The sequence below is a fragment of the Anomalospiza imberbis genome, chromosome 2 (genome assembly GCF_031753505.1).
Source record: "Anomalospiza imberbis isolate Cuckoo-Finch-1a 21T00152 chromosome 2, ASM3175350v1, whole genome shotgun sequence".
In the NCBI taxonomy this organism is placed as follows: Eukaryota; Metazoa; Chordata; class Aves; order Passeriformes; family Viduidae; genus Anomalospiza; species Anomalospiza imberbis.
This window is the reverse complement of record NC_089682.1, coordinates 60,327,767-60,342,804: the sequence shown is the minus strand read 5'-3', so window position 1 is coordinate 60,342,804 and position 15,038 is coordinate 60,327,767. Positions and strand designations below refer to the sequence as shown.

The window sequence follows — 15,038 nt, the reverse complement described above, 5'->3', positions numbered from 1 at the left end:
ATTCCCAAGCTATAGTCTAACAATTCATTTTAGATTCCAGAAGGTGTGTGAAACTGAGGGTCACAGTAATTCAAACTTAATGATCCTTGTTAAAAGATGGAGTCAGTTGAACCAACACCACAGGAGCACATGTAGTCAGGCAGTTGCATGAAACCTAAACTGATGGTGATGCCCTGTGCCATGTAGCTATAACATTTTCCACAGTAACTTCACACAGCACTGCTTGAAACATGTGTTTGTTGTACCAATTTGAAAATAATGAGCATCAGAAAAGGCATTTTGTGACTAGGAACTTATGTGTCTCCAAAGTAAGAATGGCTTTTTGATCATACAGGCAATTCAGGACTGGACTGCTGTTGATTTTTTTTTTTTTTCCCCACCATCATGAGGTTGTGCCCAGGGATCTCTTTAGTAGGAAGCAGAAATGGGACTTTGTGTGCTTCAGGTTTGCATCATCTGCTTTCTGAGCCCAAGAGCCTTCAAACAGCTATTTAACCCATCAGAATAAAAAGCAAGGGGTGGAGGAGAGCTATTTCAGTGTTTCTTGGTTTACCAAAAAGTCAATAAAGTTGTTTAACCCTCCTTGAGCACATTTGTATGGTTTGTCCTTATGCTATGCTGTGATAGTTGCTTGAGTTGTGATGAATTATTTCAGTGCAAAAGGCATTTGTTAAATCCCAGTAATGTTTGAAAATTTTTTAACCTCCTCAGGGATACTTTGAATTATCATTTCTTACAGATAACAGCAAGAGAGGGGTTTTTTTTCTGTTTTGTGGTTTCTTGCCTGTAACAGGTACTACTTTATGATTCTGGAGCTGAAAAAACAGTGGAGGTCAGCTGTCTAAGAAAACTTGAGGAAAACATGAAGACCATCAGGACATTAGCAGTAGAATGTTCACTGACAGAAATAAGGTAGCCTTTCCGTTATACTGAGTGGCAGCATTAGAAACTAATAATGACATACCTTTGTTAGCCCTGATTATGTAAGATTTGGATGTGATGTGCTTTTTGAATAAAGAAATGGGGTGGTGGCTGTGATTTATTTAATAAATGTTTGGAGTTTTTTCTAAGGGTTACACTGTATAGTAGTAAAGCAGAAACTATGCTGTAGAAATAAATAATATTTATAGGTCAAGTTACAAAATAATGAACAGATTTATGTCATTGAATACTTTTTTCCCTTGGCTTAGAATTTGAGATTAATTGGATCTCATGAAACTGTACAGAAGGTCTCTTCTAGACTGTCATGACATGTGTCATAACTTCTAGAACTCATGATCCTCCTCATTTTGAAATTCTGGGCTTGTATTTTCTAATTTTTCCAGTTGTAGAGATGCAGAAATTTATAATGATTTCATGTTACTCATGTCTGTAGTAGAGATTCTTTTTTTTTCTGTAACAGTTTAGGCAGTGTAGAAAAAAAGCCAAGTTGTTAATACAGGGAAGAGTTGGTGGTTATACTCAGAAGATGTCAGCTTCTTTTGTACCTAGAGATTATTATTTGTTCTATGTTAGACCCACAGGTGGAAGCACACAGTGGACAGCAACAGTGTGTGAATGCTTGTCCTATTACCTAACTGGAGCACAAGTGAAAATAGTCATACAGGTTTGTAATAAAAAACAGTGGTATTTATAAAATTTCTGTCAGGCTGTCTGCTAATTTGGGCTTTTTTTTCTGAATAGTTTACCTTTCAAAAAGTCTTTAATAGAACTTGATTGTATAGCTGTTTGCTCTAGAGAAAAAGGTGCCTTTTCTTCTTTCTGCTTTACTTTTGTTATTCACTGGAGCATTGGAGCAGTTGACTACCCAGTGTGGAGAGAACTTCATCTTTGATATATTTGGTTACTGAAGAATAGTAGGTGTATCTTTGGGATCACTGGTTGCTGACAGCCTTTATGGACAGACAAGCAAGCTGCTCAAGTTCTTGATGAGAATTATTTCAGCAGCTACTATATTAGTTTTCAAGCCTCAGAGGCTGAAAGAATTAATCCAGTGCTGTATGAATATCATTAGTAATTGATCTCTTCCATGTTTAAAAAAAAAAAAAAGTATTATTAGAAGGGTTTGATTTGTTCAGTATCTGTTGGCAGCTGCCAGTGGTATTTTACAGTTTGTGTGGAAATAAAAGCAGTGATGAGTGAAGTTATTTATGTCCTATTTTTGTTATTATGTTAGGTTTAAATGTCCTGCTGGAAAACAAGTGTTTGGCACTTGATTCCATTAAAAGAGCTGAGGGAAAAAGCAAGTTTTTACAATTTTTTTTAATGTCATGTGTAGCATAGAACAGTTGGTAAAATGATTGGAACTGTCATATGGATTAAATAAATTTGTGTCTTCTCATGTGGGCACCAATTGTTCAAGGATGTCTGATTGACAGTCAGTACCAATAACATGAGAAATATGCCTGTAGCTTAGAGGAAATGAGTATTTGTAGTATGTTGTCCAGCTCTCCCATTTTTTTCCAGGAAAATGATGTGGGTTGTGCATTGCCTGTGAAAATTCTTTGTAAAGATGAAACAGGAAAAATGACTGATACTTCTGAATACCTTATTGAACAGGGTTTGGCTCTTAGAAACAGAAGGTTTGGGTATTTTTCTTTATATTCTCTCAGACTCTGATGTTCATATTTTGACCAAACTATTAAGTAAATCAGAAAATTTGGATTGTGTTCTACATTTCTAGCAACAGATCGCCATCTTCAGTGAACTTCCTTATAAAGTTACATAATGAGTATAATGTTATTTATGGTAGCCATGGCACATGTCAGTTCTCTTAAGTTTGTAGATCAGATGCTTGACAGTATTTTGAGATACCTTTGCCACTTCTGTGTGTTACTTGTATTATGTTGTAGTTTTGCACTTTAGAAGTTCTTTGTCAGTTATTGATATTTGATTGAATCTTCTAGAACTGGTAAAGCTGATGGGGCTTATTTAGTCTCCAAGGAACATCTTGAAGTACGTTTCGACCAGGAGAACACACAGCTGGATCGTTGTAATTCCAAAATTTCATCTGCAAGAAACAGGACTGTTGCAGAGGAAAATGCCACTATTTCAGAGAGTAAAGAAAAAACACTCAAAATACATGAGCCATTGCCTCGTTCAGAAATGAATGAAGTATATAAATCTCCCATTCTTCCTGAAGCAAAAATTTTCCAGGCTATAGTGAGTTGTATTGGAGGTGATGGAACTATTTATATAATACCGAAATCATTTGGTGAGTTTACGTAGAAGAAAATACATTTATGAATCTGAGTGCCCTTGGGTATCAGAATGTATACTAGAACACCTATCTGGTACATGTTCACTGTTCTGAAAGATTCCTCTTGGGAGGTGATGTCCTTTGGTGTGAGGGACAAGGATTCTCTCTGTCCTTAAATCAGCTTTTCTGTCCTCCCACCCTCTCAAGAAATCCAAAAAACCAAAACACTTGGATGGGCAGGTTACTTGCCTTTCTTCTCTAGACTGTAATGGGTAAAGCAGCAATTGCTTTATTTTGTAGTGCTTACTGATAAAGTAAATGTAACTTTCTTCAAAGTGATGAAGATACAGTCATAAAGATTCTTGGAAGTTAGCCTATCTCACAATGTTTCCCGTTTGTATTGTTTGAAAGAGGTCCATTTTTCTTCTGACTGATGCAGTGTCACTCATCAGTTCCATGTTAGTATATTGGGCTTTAGAGAAATACTTACATATGAGAACATTAATTCTACCTCTTTTGCTCCGCAAGTGCATTTAATTGCTAGATTATATAAAAATTTTTATTCCTAAAACTTTGAAACAGTAACCCCACTTGCACAAGACTGTGTTTTCTTCCTGTAGTTCTTGCTGTACCCATAGCAGGAGGGGTTCTTCTGGACACCTCTTCTGTGTTGTTTTATGGTGTCCTACCAGTGAAACAGTGGTTTAGGAGTTATTGTCTTGTTCATGCTTTGTTTTGCTCTGATATAGTGCTGCCTTGATGTCACTTAAAAAATTTATAGACTCTTCTACAAGTTCTTCTGAGATTAGAATTCAGAATTTCTAATGGCTTCAAAACTGGAAATGCAGTTTACTGTTAGTAACTCTTCTGCATATACTAGATATTGAACATACATATTATATCAGTGTTGGAAAATATATTTCAGAGCTGCACATGTGTTTGTTTATACATGTTTAGTGATGGAGATATTTTGCATGAATGTTAGAGACTATTTTTTTTATTTCATCCCCTCTCCCAAGAAACTGCACTAAACAAATTGATGGCTGAAATACAAAATACCTTCAAAGGCCTTGGTCTCCTGATACCCTACTGCTGGAAGAAGGGAGAAGCCTGTGTTGTAAGAGGATCAGATACTGTGTGGTATCGAGCTAAAATTGTAGAAGTCAGTGGCAGTACTCTCCAGGTAAGTTTGATTGTAAGGGGGGAGGGTGTATGTATATCTGTATATGTGGGTTTAAAAAAGGCATATAATCCAATCCTCTAAAATAAATAATGGATTTAACATTTTTTCATTCAGCTGGCCTGTGCAGTTGTTCATTCTGCTTAAAAGTGTGGATTACTGCCCTCATTTTTACGTTTATTTTAAAGATCAAATCTGTCTACCTATTTCAGTTGTCATAATTTCTCCTGTAGTTTCCCCTGTAATTATTAATTTTCTTAAGTAAAAAGCTGCTCTTGATCTCCTGTAAGTAATCCCTTTTAGGTTTATTATTGTTCTTACCATATGTAGAATGCTTTGAAAGCAATTAGGTTTAGAATCCCACACCTGCCCTAATCCCCATCCAAAAAGTATGGGCTGTCTATTTTGCATTCTTTCTGCTACACAGGTATAGAGCCTTCTTCTCATTAGCAGTTCGTCTTACGTAAGCTCTTGAGTCTGCTCATGTTTTTTGAATGCAGATTTGCAAAAATCTATCCTAGTTCACAATTTTTTTCCTTTCAGTTTTAAACTGATGTTGGTTATTTCACAAAAGGTAGGAATTCTTGCAAGAGAAGTTTATAAACTGAATTTCTAATCTGCCATACCACTTTTTTTAATCCTTTCTTGCTTTTCCACTTTGTCACATCACCTACTTAACCATCAAATAATTTTTTTTTCCTCTGTAAAAGTAATGCTGTAAACGAACGCATTCCCTTACTAAACTTAAGTATTTCAGGAATTATTTCAGGAAATCTTTGCATTTCCTGTAGGTACAGTACATAGATCGTGGTTACATAGAGAGCATTCCTCAGTGTCACCTGTATCCAACTACATTTTACACTGGCATTCCTCCATTTTGCATCCCCTGCCAGCTGTACAAGACTCTGCCGGTGAGTAATGGCACATCTGTGTGTTGCTAGGTGGTTACTCCAGTCTGTACCCTGCTTAGTCAGGCTGAGAGTAGTTGCTGGTATCTTCTGTTGCCTGCAAGGATTCAGAGAAGAGGTGATGAGGATTGTTTCAGCAGGTTGTTATCAGGACCCAACTGGTTTGCTCTATGAGGGGACCATGCTTGAAAGGTAGCTGTCAGTGGAGTTAAACCTTTGTGAGATGGGACACTGTGGGGTTGGCAGGGGGATACTCTGAAATGATAATTCATTTTGCAATAGCAGCAACAAAAAGTAAGTCCTGGATTTCTTAATGCAGAATGGCCAGACAATCTGAAATTGTCAAGTCCCACAAAACTGTGTTTATAACATTATGAACTTGGCTGTGTAGGAAACAATGTAAACTAATACAGGTGAATTGTTTTAGGGTTTTTTGTCAGTAAGTAATTGGTATGTAAATAACATCTTCACACACTGTCACACTTTGCTTACTCTGAATGGTGCATTTAGTATAAGTGAAATACTGAAATTACCAGCTTACTTTTATTGCTGGAAATAGTTGAACTGATAGAGTAAGGAAGGCTGCAGGGGTGGTGGGGGAGGGATAGGCAGCAGACCTGCCAGCAAAAGGTAGCATGCCTAGGTAGGAAACCTCCTGCAGCAGGTGGTGAGGGGGCTGTGTAGCATCAGGGAGGCTGAGGAGGGGTTGGATAGCTGATTCCAGGTGCAGTCTGCATGGACCCGCAGCCAAACAGCCAGAAACCCTTCCAGCAGCAGAGAAGTAGGAGAGAGAAGGGGCAGTAATGCAGAATGGGAGCTTGCAATGTCAAGGACCTGCAAGAAGAGGAGATTTTCCCCAGAGTGTGGGGTGCTCTTGCAGCACTGCTTCGTCACTCTGCGGGCTGATGAGGGCAGAGCTGTCACATCAGGAGAGAGGCCAGGGCGGAGGAGTGCTACCCCCAGTGCAGCTGACAAAAGGCAGTGAGTGACAGGAGATAGGAGTGGGTGCTCCCTTCAGAGAGCTCAGAGGAACCCACGTGCTGACCCAACACTCTAGAGAGGGATGGTGCTCCTGCCTGTTTGTATCGGGAGCATCACTGAGAGGCTGCCAGGCCTCAAACATTCCTCTCACTGTTACCCATTGCCATGAGTCAGTTATCTACTCCTGGTGATACCCCTCAGACTGCTTCTGGCTGTATTTGCAGGGGTTGCAGATCCCAAGAGTGTTCATAAGGATCAGTGGCCTGCCAGTAGCTTTTTCATGACTCCTGTCTGGCAGGGGGAAGGGGTTTGAAAGGTTCGCTCCAGGCTGGTGAGTTAAGAAATCATTACAGGACTCTTGCCACAGCCAGTGGTGGGGCTGCTTGGATGATGGCACTCACTTGGAGGAGCCTGGTCTGGTGGGGTCCTGTGGGGGCTGTCTGTCAGGGAAGAGGAAGAGCATCTTTGTTCCATAGGCGTGCCAAGCCTGGAGAGGGATGGCAGGTCAGGAGAGCACCTGAAGAGCAGCACCTGTGGGAGCAAGTCCAGGGAAGGATGATGAAGATCATAGGGCTGAAGCACCTCTCCTATGATGATAGGCTGAGAGAGTTCAGGCTCTTTGTCCTGGAAAGAAGAAGGCTCCAGGGATAGCTTCAGTACCTTCCAGGATCTTCCAGTACCTAAAGGGGGCTACAAGAGAGCTGGGGAGGGACTCCTTACAAGGTCATGGAGTGATAGGACAACCTGCCCTCTGTTATTCTCTGTTCAGAATAACAGAGGGCAGGTTTAGATGTGGTACTAGGAAGAAAATCTTCACTACAAGGACAGCAAGACATGGGAACAGGCTGCCCAGGGATGATGCCCCATTCCTAAAGTGTTCAAGGCCAGGTTGGAGGGGGCTTGGAGCAACTTGATCGAGTGGAAGGTGCCTCTGTCCCCATAGCAAGAGGTTGAAACTCGATCTTTAAATTCCTTTCCAACCCAAACCAGTCCATGATTCTATGAAAGACAGGCTTGTAAGCATCCAGGTTGGAAAGCAAACAGATACAGCAGAGAATAGAAGTATTTAAGGTATTCTGTGTTTTGTTGAGTGTTATCTTAGTTTCTGTAACGAGTTGGATTATGCTTTGGACAATTTTGTACACATACATTATTGTGTACATAGTATTGGTTAGATGTGGCAAGCAGCATCTCTTTCTAAGCCATTTCAGGATCTCAAAATTGTGGGTTGCATTGTCACATAAATTTTAATGCACCAAATAGCAGATATTTAAATTATTGTAGATAAACTAATGATGTGTGTTTTCTATTTTAATGGTAGTTGTGTATTTCCATCTACCCTAAGAATATTACTTGTTAGCATCTTAATGTGTTGGTTTCTTGCTTTTCTCCAAATAGATTGGAAGTTTTTGGCAGCAGGAGGCAGTAGAATACCTTCAAGAACTTCTCAAAAATGAAGAGGTTGAAATTCATGTTAAGGTAGCCTAATTTATTCATAGATGTGAAATGAAGTGAAGTTTTTGTTGTCTTTGTCTTTTTAACTGGCATAAAGACTGGTACATGAGGGAGTATAGCAGTAAATGTATTTCTTAGACAAAAGAAAAACCACAACTAAACTTACTTCTCCTGTGACTTTACCCTTACTATAGTTTTCAGGCCATAAATATGTTCATTGGAGTTAGTGCTCTTTTTTCACCCTGTTGCGTTATCTTTCTGACAAGTCACCTACCTATCGGCAGCATAAATTGTTCTAAATTCTATTTTAAGTGATAAAATTCTGACATAGTTCAGTATGGATATGCTTAAATTGATTTATTAAAATTATAGGGAAGTACATTCTCTGTATTATCTGAAAACAAGCCATTTCAGACAGCTTAATGATAAATTGTGAAGGGGAAGGGTTTAAGTGAGCAAACATGGGATAATATTTCAGTGTTAGGGTGAGCAATTGGTGCTTCCATATCAGAAAGAAAGATATTCCCATTTGTGTTACAGCTGGTGTTAATAGGTATCTTGGTCTTGTCTTCGACTGTTATACACATTAACAAGAGAGGTTTGAATTTCTTGGTCACTGTTTCTAAAACTTCAGTCCCAGTTTTACTATTACAATCCTGTTTTGTCCTGTGTAAATAGGAATTACCAGATAACCCATGGGGCAAGTTGTCCATCAGCCTCTATTTTGGGGGAATGTCGCTTTCGTCCTTCATGGCATACCAGAGGTACTGTGTTGCTGAAGATTGCCAGGACATACAAAAGCTGGTGAGACCAGTGTGTGTGTCCCTTTTGCTGTTGCTGTTCTAACATTGGAAAGACTTTCAGTTGCTTGTTGTGACCTAGGAGGATTTGTTACTTTTTTTAATATTTCTGTGGTTTTGTGCTGTAAGCAGCAGTAGGACTGAGCACACAGATCTGCAGCACAGCGTGAGGAGCTACAATGTGCTGATAAGACTCTGTGGAACAGTGAATTGCCACGAGTTTGTTTGTGGATTCTGTAATGAAAAGAGATTTTTGCACTTCTGTTTGAAGTCCAGCTAGTTTTTGTGTTCCTCTAGAACACTAGGAATATCACTTGAAGGGATTAGTTATTCCTAGAAATATATCCAAGGATGGAGTAAATTAAATCGAGTATTTCATCATAAACTCAGTGATTTGTAGGGGAGTTACCTAGGTTCTTTATTCCAAGAGTGTGGGACACTTAACCTGATGATCTTAAAGGAAGGATTGAAGTTTTCACCTAACTTCATTGTCTTTACACAAAAAACCCATACATATGTAATTTCTCTGTATTTGTTTTCATTTTTTGTTCCTTGAAATTTTAGGATCAGGTTTATTTAAATTGCTAAGACTTTGTTATTGCATTTTTCTCTTAATTCTGTTTGTCTGCCAACATACTTTTCTTTCCAACAAACATCTTTGCTTCATAAAGTAATTTTCCAGTAGAGTCTGCTGCTGTCACTGCTGGTGCAAAGCTTGAGTTTTCTGCCACTGGGCTCATGATGCAGTTAGAAAAATCCCCCAGTGTATATTAGAACTGAGTAACCATGGAAAACCTAATTGTAAATCAATCTCTTGTTGCATTTTCATAAAGTCAGTACAACACACAGCTTTTAGCAAACTAAATATGGATCTGGAAATGAGATTTGTACCTTTAACACAAAAATCAAATTTGGAAAACAAAAATAAAGCCATGTAAGAAGGTGGCAAGCAAGAAGCATTTGAAAAAACCTGAAATACTTTCCTCAAGGAATAATAGCATTAAGCATATCCATTCCAGGAATAAGTGACTCAGAACAATTTGTAAGAAAACAGACATCAGAAGTGTTCAGCTGTAGACCAGAAATGAAGCAAGGCATCCAGAACTTCAGCTGAATCTCAGGAACAGCAGAAGTGGGAAGCAAGCAGCTCTGAACACGTTCAAATATAATCAGCTCTGGTTTTAGTTGCAGAGACTCAGCAGCCGTGCTCACAAGACAGCTGAAGTGCATTATTTTTATGTAAGGTTTAACCATTGCCTATTATTCTATAGTTTTGTAACTCTATTTCACAGCTTCACATCTGTGATTTGGGGTAAGTTAAGCTGATGAGGACTTCATTCTATTTTTTGAGCCTTGCAGCTGCTAACATGGTGGCTTATGCAGAGCTCACTGCACCCATTGCTGCAGTGTGTGTCTTTGAGATGCGCTTGTGTTGTGCTGCACTGATGAGCTTAGGAGCTGTTCTTTGTGACCTTATGACCATCCTAGCTTAGGCATCAGCCTGAAAGATTCCTGGTAGGGCAGCATTCAGTTTGTGTATCTATGATTTAGTTAGACATCCTTTCTTTACTTCTAGGAGTATGTACTTTGAATGGAAAAAATTCTTTTTTTCCTAGTTAAGTTTGAGGAACATAATGATTTTTTTGTACTGCATCCTCTGTCAGATACTGCAGGGGAAAAAAGGGTCATAATTTGTCTCATTTTCCAGTTACATATGTTGCTTCTACTTTTCTCTTTTTCTCTGTGCATAATGAAAAGTGTTCATCGAGTCAATGTGTAAAAATGTATTTTGGAGAAATTGTACATTTTGTTACACATCATGTTTTAATTACAAGAGATAATATGAGCTCTTTTCACAACCTATAATCTAGCTGAGCTGTGTGCCATGTATCCTTCTAAAAATATAATTTAATGCACCAGGGTTTATTTTGTGGTGAACCAGATGCAGAAATGACATGTAGAATTCAAATACATGGTTCTAAAGGACACACTGGATAATGCCATGCTGCAAAGAAAAATCTGTATCTGTACATTGCAATGTTGGTTTTTTTCATCAAGGACACACTGCTTATTGTTATTACACGCCTTCCTAGGTATATCCTTTGAAGCAGAAGTCATACCCAAGTTAGTTTCTATTTTTTTTATTCAATATGATGCTCAGCTAAAGTCTGTCTTGGTCTAGGGGGAATTTGAAGGAGACCTTTCGCCTTCGTACCTGCTGCAACCACTGCCTGTTCCAGGAGAAACCTTTCCTGTCACAGTTACCCACTTGGTGTCCCCCAAGGAGGTGAGTGTGTTTGGTCAGCATCTCACATGCTGTACTCCCATCGAGCTGGTGGAAAGGAGATCACAGCTGGCAGTCTTAGAGCATTTTAGAGGCTGCAAAATGGTCCTGAGCTATTGGTGCAGGGGGTTGTGTGGGGCAGCTCTCTGGATAAAGACTTAGTTGAAATAATCTCACACGTGGGGCCAGTGAAACACTAATCATTTCTCTAGAAAAACAAATTGAAAGAATTACACTACTGCAGTCTGGTACTTAGCTTTTTTAAGAAGAAAATAGGTAGTTGGAATTTATTGTGTCAGAACAACAGCAAATTTTGTGTAAGCCCACACAACTTCCTGGAGTGTTCTGCTCAGTCTCCCAGGCAAAAGGCAGAATGTCATGTGCATTGATGGAATAAATTATTCCTATGTGGACTTTGAATGTTGAATGGTGAAATAGAGAAGAAAGGAGAGCAAGGAGATGCTGAACCTTTCAAAGATGGAATCTGGATTAAAAGTAATCTTTTCATGATGGTTGGAATTCCTCATTACTAAATTAACTTCAAAAAAATAGTAACATCAGAACCTTTTCTTTAACTAGGTTTATATTTGTCTTGATTCTTCTGAGAACCTTAAAAAGTGCTCTGCCACAGAGAGATCTGCCAGCTGTGACTCAGAGAGCCTTAGTAAAGCCCTGAAGTGGTGCAATAAAATTGTAAAGACACTTCCTCATCTAACAAACTTCAAAAAAGGTACGTTGTGGTTTTTTGCTGTTGTTTCATGTGGATATTCAGAAAGCCTGAGTTTCCTGTTGTGTTTCTATGTATCTTTAAATAAAAGTTTTGTAGAGTAAGAAGTAAGATCACACTATAATTACATAATACACTATTATGTACGTTTTTATTTTTCATTAAATTGAGGCTTTTGTGTCTTTCTCTTCCACTGGAAAATGATGGACAAAAGTCAGATTCCTGATGCCTTTTAAGAGTTATGAACTGACTTTAGATCCCATTTGGCAGTAATAAAACTTTACCCTAAAGGCCCCTGTCACTGAACTGTGACAATTTTGTTAAATATTCAAAGACAAAAGTTATGTACAGAAAATCATGTTATAAATGTTTAGAGGAGCACCACACCTAAGGAGCATCACTTTAATGTCCACAGCTGTTGGGTCTAAACTACAACAAGTATGGCTGTCTAAAACCTGGTAAAGAAAGCAGTTCTCACTCGTACTTGATTCTGTCAACTCATAAAACTCTAGGCGAGGTTTTAGGCATTATCTGCCTCCTGTCTTCCAGACCTGTCTATTTTCACTTGGAGATCAATCTGTTTACTCGCTGGATTGTGCAGATGAGTCCAAGTTGAAAAGCTGGAGCATTAAACTGTTTGGATCACTATCTTTTAACCAAGCAATTTGCTGTTATCTCTCACCATTGCCATGTGAGGTAGAGAAACTTGACTTATATTGCGTAGTACTGATTGGAGTTCAAAGAGAATTAGAGGATGCATGGAACAGAATCGTAGTACAGCTTTGATAAGGAAGAGGAGACTTAATTTTGGTCACAAAGTAAAGTGGATTTTCATGGTCATTTTGTACTGCACTGAGTACTGTGGGGTCTTATGTGATGGTTGTGGTTTTTTCTTTCTTTTACAGAACTGCCTTGCCTTGCAGAGTACGTGGATGGTTTATGGTATAGAGCAAAGCTCCTCTCTATTACACAGCTTGTCCCTGTTCAGATTCTGGTTCAGTTTGTTGACTATGGTACTTACTTAGTTGCCCCAACAAGCAGGTAAATAAGTAAGAAACAACTGCATGCAAAATGTCTGTGTGTATGTATGTATGTATACACTTAAATCTTACAAATAAGTACTTAATAATAAATGTAACATACATATTTATTTATAATTTTTCTAGAACTACATAAACATTTTTCCCATCATTTACTATTGGATTTCAGTTAGACAGAAAGCGCTTTGGCTGGTTAAATAATTTGTGTCTGCAGGGTGTGGGGTTTTTGTGCACCTGCTTCTCTGTTTCAGGTTGTTCTGAGAAGCACATTATTATAATATCAGATTTCTCCATTATCTCCACTTACTTAACCTGTGAGTGGGCTCAGGTTAATCTGCTTCTGCACCTGAGGACCTTACTAAAAACAAGGGCTGAGCCCTCCAGATGTACAAACAAATCCCAATCCTGTGTGACTGTTGTTTACACAGAAGATAGGTGGTGAATAAACTTAGGGATAAGGGAGTATCTGAGTGGGACACACCCTGCTCTGCCTGTGTGGAAAATGGAAGTTCAAATCCCTGTTCTGTGCAGTTCTGAGATGCTCTGGACTGCTTCTGTGCTGACACAGATGTCAGCTGAGCGTCTCAAACATCCCAGGCTTTTAGGGTTCCATAAGCCTGTCTGAATTTCTCATACATATACGTTTATATATATGTGGATAATACATAGTACTACAGTGCATATATAGAACCTGTATATATAGTACATATATACATACACACACACGTACTGCTTAATGACAGTGACTTGCTCTCAAGCTTATTGTGGAATGTACACTTTCTTGCTGAAGATGATGCAGAAGCAGGGATTTGAACAGATTCTGTGCTTTACAGTCTGTTAGGGTCTTGGGAGACTGTCTCTTCTGTTTGAGTTGCATTTCTCTGCTTCCCATTTCCCTTGCTTTTGGGATAGAAAGATAAAGAATGGAGAGATGATAATGTAAACTCCAGGTACCTATTTCCAGTAATGTGTCTAGAGCACATTCAGGTGTGGAGCATTTGGACCACAAAGTTTTGTGGAGCTGCATTGGTGTGATTCACACTTAGATTCCTGTGCTGCAGTCTTTGGCTCTTGAGACTCTTCCCTGAGCAGGGTACTGGGGAGGGGTCTGTGATGCTGGGCTGCTTTTTGACAGCTCCTGTGCTAAGTCCTTCAGAGGGCCTAGCCCTGCCTGAGAATTGTTTGGTCTGATGTTGGCATGTTTCTGTAGAGCAGGGACTGCAGTCCTGGTTCCCTCACCATAAAAGTACTGCATCAGCCACTCAGCCATCCTGATGTCCTTACTGACCGGTGGATTGCTGTGGGTGAGCGCTTCTCATTTTGCTTTCAGATTGCGCCACATACCTTGTCATCTGCTGAAGTATCCAGTTCAAGCAGTACGAGTTCTGTTGGCTGGATTTAGACCTGCTTCAGATGACAAAAACGTGGAAAGAATTCCTTATTCCCCAGAATGGAGCCTGAAAGCGTTGTGGACCATGGTGGACTGTGTTGAAGGAAAGCGTCTCTCTGCTTCCATACTTGTAAGAAATGCTTTTTTGTTTTCCCTGGTTCTTGCTGAGCCTAAAATTCTTACTAGCACTCTAATTTCTAAGTCTGTCTTTTACTGTGAATCCTCATAGTTTAAAATTGAAAACCATTTACCATGAAGGAAAGCTAAGAGAAAATGGTATGGTGTTCTCAAATTCTGCAATCACAAAGTTTCTGAGCGTTCCTGTTATTTTAAAACCAGTTTACTTAAAAACAGAGGTATTCTTTTTATATTCACAGTTCCATTTAGACAGTGAGTACAGCCAGTAAAATATTTCAGTATCTGCTTGAGATATAAATCTGTAACTCTCAACACTGTAAACTTTCAGACTGTTTCACCAGAGGTTACCATTGCTTTGTATGGAGATGACAAAAATCTGGTTCATCTGAAGCTCATAGAAATGGGTCTTGCAGAGTTGGATCAGTGAACATGTAAGTACAGTGACCATGATTTCAGAAGTTCTAGGTGAAGTATAAACTGCCAGTAATGTGGACAACTTAAGTTTATTTCAGAAAAAATCCCTTCTGTCCACACATCCATTCTATTAGTAAAGTATTAAACATAAAACAAAAAGTTGTTAAAAGTTAACTTTATTATATACCATTACTGAAACCCCCAGTTTTAAGAATTTACAGGCACTGAAACAAAGAACACTTGGTGGTATAACATAAAGAGCTTCTGCTGCCAGTAACTGAAAACGGCAATTTGCAGATGTGGCAGAGTGTTCTCTGCCCAAACCATCATAAGTAATTTTTTTTTTTTTGCTTTTAATCTGTGTCAGGTGCTGGTGGTTCTCAATGGTTGCTCAGGCAAACATCTGTGATAACATTCTGGTGTCCACATGTCTAGACAAACATGGAATAGTTTTAATGAAGGGCTTTATACTATGTGTATAAAGCTCTTCATTTGGGTTATGTGTTATCCATGGGGATATGT

General features: G+C 39.0%; 1 protein-coding gene across 1 annotated transcript in view; it reads left to right on the top strand.

Annotated features, from left to right (window-relative positions):
• RNF17 (ring finger protein 17) overlaps positions 1–14,552 on the top strand; it is a 38,962-nt gene extending 24,410 nt beyond the window's left edge. The window contains exons 23-35 of the mRNA XM_068181351.1: positions 794–912; positions 1,516–1,606; positions 2,467–2,582; positions 2,907–3,214; positions 4,219–4,382; positions 5,171–5,290; positions 7,667–7,747; positions 8,402–8,527; positions 10,706–10,810; positions 11,387–11,537; positions 12,440–12,575; positions 13,905–14,094; positions 14,431–14,552. Coding sequence (XP_068037452.1) covers positions 794–912; positions 1,516–1,606; positions 2,467–2,582; positions 2,907–3,214; positions 4,219–4,382; positions 5,171–5,290; positions 7,667–7,747; positions 8,402–8,527; positions 10,706–10,810; positions 11,387–11,537; positions 12,440–12,575; positions 13,905–14,094; positions 14,431–14,529 — 1,806 coding nt within the window. The 3' untranslated portion in view covers positions 14,530–14,552. The remainder of the gene's footprint in view (positions 1–793; positions 913–1,515; positions 1,607–2,466; positions 2,583–2,906; positions 3,215–4,218; positions 4,383–5,170; positions 5,291–7,666; positions 7,748–8,401; positions 8,528–10,705; positions 10,811–11,386; positions 11,538–12,439; positions 12,576–13,904; positions 14,095–14,430) is intronic.
• The last annotated feature ends 486 nt before the right edge of the window (positions 14,553–15,038 follow it).